Source organism: Arachis duranensis, chromosome 9, assembly GCF_000817695.3.
Source record: "Arachis duranensis cultivar V14167 chromosome 9, aradu.V14167.gnm2.J7QH, whole genome shotgun sequence".
Lineage (NCBI taxonomy): Eukaryota > Viridiplantae > Streptophyta > Magnoliopsida > Fabales > Fabaceae > Arachis > Arachis duranensis.
This window is the reverse complement of record NC_029780.3, coordinates 11821135-11828191: the sequence shown is the minus strand read 5'-3', so window position 1 is coordinate 11828191 and position 7057 is coordinate 11821135. Positions and strand designations below refer to the sequence as shown.

General features: G+C 31.5%; 1 protein-coding gene across 1 annotated transcript; it reads left to right on the top strand.

The window, feature by feature from the left end:
* The first annotated feature begins 314 nt into the window (after nt 1–314).
* On the top strand, nt 315–1312 carry LOC107464791 (germin-like protein subfamily 3 member 1). Its single transcript, XM_016083761.3, has one exon. It carries the CDS (start codon nt 345–347, stop codon nt 972–974), a length of 630 nt encoding a protein of 209 aa, XP_015939247.1. The 5' UTR covers nt 315–344; the 3' UTR covers nt 975–1312.
* Nucleotides 1313–7057: the final 5745 nt, after the last annotated feature.

Below are 7057 nucleotides of genomic sequence, written 5' to 3'. Positions count from 1 at the left end.
TTTATATATATAAATTCTAAAAAATATTATTACAAATTATATTAATTTATATATATAAATTTTAATAAATATAAATTATATATTTTTACGTGTAAAATTATTATAGATATAAATATAAATTATTATTAATAAAGTAGTGATAATATTTGATGCCGTGTAACATTGACATTATATTCCATGGAATATTGATGGTAAAAGATAAGATAAAATTTTTCCACCCTACGGTTTTCTACCCTCCAACTTGCACCCATGACTCTTGTATAGTTCTATATAACCCCATCATGTGGCAAGCCAATCGTACAATTCCATAGGAACCTAAAAAATAAACATACACCCAAGCAAAGATGCTTCCCATTCTCTTCCTCATCCCACTTCTCTTATCCACAACTTCCCATGCATCAGTCCAAGACTTCTGTGTGGCAGACACCACAGCATCAGACACCCCTGCAGGTTTCCCCTGCAAGCCGGAAGCCAATGTAACCTCCTCCGACTTCGTCTACACCGGCCTCTCCGTCCCCGGAAAAATCATTGACCTCATAAACGCCGCCGTCACGCCGGCATTTGTCACCCAATTCCCAGGCCTGAACGGCCTCGGCCTCTCGGCCTTGAGGCTAGACCTGGGTCCGGGTGGTGTGGTTCCTCTTCACTCCCACCCTGGCGCCACAGAGCTACTAATTGTGAAGAGTGGCCATATAACTGCCGGGTTCGTCTCTTCGGCGAACTCGGTTTATATAGCCACAGTTAAGACAGGAGAGCTTATGATTTTCCCTCAAGGCTTGCTGCATTTTCAGGTAGCTGCTGGAAAGAAAGGCGCCGTTGCTTTTGCTTTTTTTAGTAGCCCCAATCCTGGACTTCAGATTCTTGATTTTGCTTTGTTTGCAAGCAACTTCTCTACTCCATTGATTGCAAAGACTACTTTCCTTGACCCTGAATTGATCAAGAAGCTTAAGGGTGTTCTTGGTGGAAGCGGCTAGAGACATAATATCAGACCCTCTAGATTTTCTTTGAGAAAATATTTTGTGTTATCCTCCTCATTTCATCACCCATTCCCATTATTATTTCTGTGTTGTTTTTCATATTCATTACATTTTGTGTCTAGGTGTCAGTTATTATTGAATTCCTTGTATGTATCATTGTGGAGTCATAAATTGGTGTATTATTTGTAGTACACCCGAAAAAAATCATGTATTTTGAATTTAGTTTCTATGTTAATGTTCCAAAACCAAGTGTTGAAATTTAAGAGCATCTCCAAGATTGTTTTTGGAGTGAGAAAAGTTGAATCAGAATTTGTTGTTTTTGCCAACATTTTTAATTATTAGTCTAATTTTTTTATTCTAATAATTTAATATTATATTTTTAATTTACATTTTAAATATTATTGACTAATTATTGACTAAAAATAATAAATTTGTTGAATTTTTAATATTTTTTTATAAAATAACTTAACATAAGATAAAATTTAAGTTAAATTAAAATTAAATATTAAAATGACAAATTTTATATTTAATTTTAAATTATTATTCATGAGACCTGATTTCACAATGATATTTATAAAACTCAAAATAAATTATGGAAACTAGAATTAGAATTGTTCCAAGTTTAGCAACATGTTAATTTCAAGGTTTTGTGCAAATGTTTGCAGCAGAACCTTATCCAATTTCCTATGGTCGATACGTGACATACATGCATACATAACTGATAAATAATAGGTTATTAACAATCATCAACAGTAACGTGCATATGTCAACGTTATGGTGATATATCTTCCTTTTATTCTTTATTCTTTTATTTATAAAAGTTTAATATTACATTAAGCCAAATAATTCACATGCACAGATAATTGAACATACTTTGACTCATCCCGTAATACTAAATGGAACAAAATGAAAGAGAAATAGACGGGAAAATACTTAATCATCATGACCAAAACAAAGAACTTTGATTTTCAATCCTCGGTAACGGTTAAATAATTTAACAAAATACATATAATCCATTTTTAATTCACAGTTAATTTTGTTTCTTCTGATTTTTACCGAGACTTTTGCTAGACTTCAAATCCACAACATATTAACTTGTGGATAATAGTTGTTGTGCATTTTTAAATTTGCAAATAATTTACCTTCAAGTTTTACTGCGAAACACACGAGATTTGAGCAAATTTTGTGAAATATCAAACAACTTTGTTGTAAATTTACTTACGATGTTTTTTCACATGTACCACATTAGCAAGTACTGTTAGGATTTGGTTGAATTAGTCCCATATTTCTTAGGATAGCAAATGGAGTGGGTGGTCTAGGCTATAAATATGAAGTTAAGTTCTCCATTTGTTTTTGCACCAGTCGAAAATACTTTAAGCTTGTATCTGATTTTTCTTTTTCTCTATACTCTTTGATTAGAGAGTGTTGTGAGGTGTAGTTAGATATTTGCTTTGAGAGAGTGTGGGTATACTGGGGTGCCGGTGTTAGAGAGAAAGAAGTCTATGTGTTGTAACAATTTTCACATAGTGATATTCTCTGGTTGTCATTTGACAACGGCCGTGGTTTTTTCTCCGGTAATTGGAGTTTTCACGTTAAATTCTTGTGTTGTGATTGTGTCTATTTTATTTCTCTGTCAAAGGTGTTTTCTCAAGGGGGAATGGTGTCTTATTCCCAACAAGTGGTATCAGAGCTTCGGTTCGGTGGTTTGTCCTGTGGCTTGAGGTTGCTGTTGTTGTTGCTGGAAGGTAGTGTGACACTGTGAGAATGCAGTTTGGAAAGGTTCTGGCTAAGAAAAGACCTGGTATTTAAGTGTGTCCATTGTGACCCACCTCTCTTTCCTGGGGACCCTTCCTAGTACACGGTCTACAGTTGAGTTATACTATTCCAGTATACAGTTGCAACAATGTCAGGATATTCAAGTGCTATGAAGCTTGAAATAGAGAAATTTGATGGAAGAATCAATTTTGGCTTGTGGCAAATACAAGTCAAGGATGTGTTGATACAATCAGGTTTGCACAAGGCGTAGAAGATAAGAAGTATCCTCATGGTATTACCGCACTGCCATGGATAAGGATAAGTTGTGGCAATCGGGTTCACAATTGCACACGGGCATTGGTTGGCGTTGAGATGCAAGGTGTGTGGCGGAGTTAGGTCGATGGCTGAAGAACTTCTAGGAAAAGCCAATTTGGAAGTTGCACCATGAATTTTCAGCAAAGTTTCGATCTGTACCAAGGCAAAATGCTTAGAGTGGTCTAATTCCAAGTGAGTATACTTTCATGGTGGAGTATGATAGTTCTCTGAATTATGATTGTCGGTATAAACAATGGCAGCAAAGAATTGTCGGTGTTGACAATGAAAGCTGAAGATATGTGACTATTTCAATCAAGGTGGAGATTGTTAGGATTTGGTTGAATTAGTCCCACATTGCTTAGGATAGCAAATGGAGTGGGTGGTCTAGGCTATAAATATGAAGCTAAGTTCTCCATTTGTTTTTGCACCAGTCGAAAATACTTTAAACTTGTATCTGATTTTTCTTTTTCTCTATACTCTTTGATTAGAGAGTGTTGTGAGGTGTAATTAGATATTTGCTTTGAGAGAGTGTGGATGTACTGGGATGCCGGTGTTAGAGAGAAAGAAGTCTATGTATTGTAACAATTTTCACATAGTGATATTCTCTGGTGTCTTATTCCCAACAAGTACAAGTGGTAACAAACTCCACAAGTTATATATCCGTAGCAAAAATTGTAGATAATTTCTACAACAAAATCTACAAGTAACAAAATCAACAACAAACATCAAAAATAATTTTTACAGTAAATTTCACAAATAATTGGTTAGCAGCAAAATTCACAAATAAATCACAAACATTTCAGTTTTATATTTAGGATGAAAGGAAACTGATATGAATGATAGAAAAATGCAGTTAAAAAAACTGAGAAAATGTGTATTAAATTATGAGCAACGTTACAAGTTAAATCTGTCTCGTGGTTTATACTTTGATGTTATATATACAGCTAATGGATGAGTAATAGAAACATAAAATAACTGAATAACCATATTCTGTTATTAGTGCTAACTTTCTATACAGTCAAGAACACTTCTTGAAATAGCAAAGTGATCTTGTATTAATCTTGATCAATTTACCTATCTAGTCTATTATAGAATTTGCAAGAAAATCTACAGGTAATGTTTTCACAAATAAAATTCTAAACTAAATTTACAATAAAATCCACATCTACAAATTTATTGAAAAAAATTGATGAAACTTTGTTCACGGCGAAATCCGTCGATAGTATTAGTAACAAAATCCGCAAGCAATTATCCGTAGATTAATTTGCAGGAAATTGTCTTATTCATTATTATTAATTTGAATAATCTAAATAAACCTATTAAAATATAAAAAGATGTATCAACAATTAACTTCCAAATAAATAAATGAGTAAAACAATATTAGAACTATTTTGTTAATAAATTGAAATTAACATATACAAGTTTAATGAGTATCTCAAAGTTTGAGATATTAACGAAATAGTATTGACTTTATACTAAAATAAATAAGATAGCTGATATACCAATAAAAAAAATAAAACTATATAATATTTAAATTTTACATATTTACTAGTCTTCATATTCAATCTCCTCATCATCATCATCATAACTTATAACATAATTAGTAGATCACTTGATTCACTTCCATCACTTATATCATGTTGCATATTTGAAGTTGTTGTGAATCATAGCTTATTAATTAGCAAATTCAATTTTATTTTTGTTTCATCTAACTAGTCTTTTCTTTCTTTTTTTTTTCTCATTTCTCTCCTTTTTCAATTGAGTTTGTAAAGAACCGGTTATTAACATGACTTCTTACCACGTCTTCAAATCCTATTTGGAAGTATTAAAAGTATTTGACAGCACATTATAACGGCCTTGAACACACTACAATCAAGTCAGCCTAACTTTCACTATTTAGCAAAAAAGCTAAGAACTCAAGAGAAATAAAGTTTTAGTAAAAAAAAATACTTTATTATTTAAGTATTTATTACAAATGATTCACACTTTTAAACTCTAACTCTCACTCCTATTTATAGCCATTTACCTTTTTAATGAATGGTTATGATTAAATCTAATCAACGGTCTAGATTGATCATCTAGAACATTCATTACAAATATCTAGATTAAATCTAATCTAACTCTCACTCCTATTTATAGCCATTCTCTAAATATTTTTAGGTTATTCTATACTATTATTTATATTTCTATATACATCCACATTTTTTTAAATTACTCTATGACCTTTCAAAGTCTTCTAGAACCTTTTAGGGTATTTCAGGACCTTTTAAACATTTTAAAACGTTCCAAAACCATCTAAAACATTCTCAAACACTCCAAAAAACTATAAAAACACCGTTAAATCTAACATTTTAAAATTTACCGTGAGAATATACTCTCAATTTACTGAGCATTAAAAATCATTAGAATGCAGCCAAGACCAAACTATAAAATAATATACATGAACTGATAACAAAATACTGGTTTTGCATTGCAGGGGATATTGCTGATGTACACATAGACATGTACAGGGTTGTTTGGCTACAAAAACAAGTGCAAAAATCAAATGAAGATCCAAATGTACTAGAGATAACCTACAAAGAATCAAACACTTGCTTCAAGCTAGTCTTCACTCAAAAAAGGCAACAACAATTCAAAGCGCCTTATTATTTAGAGAAGAACACAAACCAAGAATCATCAAAATAACAATAAGAGAAGAAAACACAACAACCCCATGAAACAATTTTCACATTTGAATCCTCGGTAGGTTTTAACTTTAAATAATGTGCTCTCACATTAAACATTACATGAAAAGAAACTTGATGCAATAACTATTATATATAGGAGTTATTATACGGTTCTCTCAAATATTCGCCGTTCATAATTTTTCACTCCCACTAAAGTGACTATTTTAAAAGAACTTCGTATTGTTAGAGTCAATTATTCTCATACTACTATTAGAATAATAAAAAAATAATGCTAGAGAACCAAGATGGTTCTAGCAAAACATTTGGCTGAATTCAAAATTTTTATGTAGATAGTGTTTATGGTAGGCATTAGGATGTTTATTTTCTTTATAAATTTGATGATTCTGAATCTGTTTTCTTATTTATCATATTTTAGACATTTCAAGAGAGAAGGAGGGTGAAGAGACAGAAGTTAATTGAATCAGTTTCCGTGATTTACGTTGTAATGATATTAAACATATCCCCTCATAATTTAAATGTGGTGAAATATTTAATAACCAATATTTTAAATCATAAATAAATAAAACTAATTACTATATTTATAATTAACTAAGTTGTTCTATTCTTAGTTAATTTGGAGTTGGTTCATATATTTCTCCATAATAAAAATATACTTTTCAGTTTCTTTTAAGGGCTGACAGAAAAAAAATCCCTACAATAAACCAGTGAAAAGCTGCAAAAGAAGCTCTTATGTATTTAGTACAAGGTATCAAAAAGGACAATGCTTCAATAAAAGTTGTAAGGTCAAATAAAAGTTGTGAATATTATATTTTATAGTAACAAGAACTTATCAATTATGTCCATCCGTATTACATGACACTAAAAAATTGAGAGTGATAATTCCTTAGTTAATGATCTGTTATCATATTAATATACCAATACATTCAATAGACACTTTTTATTTTTATACTTTTTTCTTAACTATAAAAATAGAATAATGATAGACTTTTTTACACTTTTTTATAAAATAGCGCTTCCAGCCAGCATCCTTGTCATCGTCACAAGAACTTGAAATCAAAATTGATGACCTAGTCTTTGACATCAAGGAAAACATTTTCTCTTCATTTTGCTCTACTTCTCTAACAATATATAGTTTCTGAAAATGAGGAATAAATGTTTTCTTAAATTTGGTTGTTCTCTTAAGTAAGTTAGTGCAAGCAATGCCCATGAAATTAATTTCGACACAATCCAATCTCCACCAGCAGTCCAGCACCATTGGAAGGACAACCGCAAAAATCAATCAATTCGCAAGTATGGAACATTGCTATGGGATAACGAAATTTT

Excerpts from the sequence above, each read along its gene's own strand:
- LOC107464791 (XM_016083761.3), top strand. The coding sequence starts at position 345 with ATGCTTCCCATTCTCTTCCTCATCCCACTTCTCTTATCCACAACTTCC.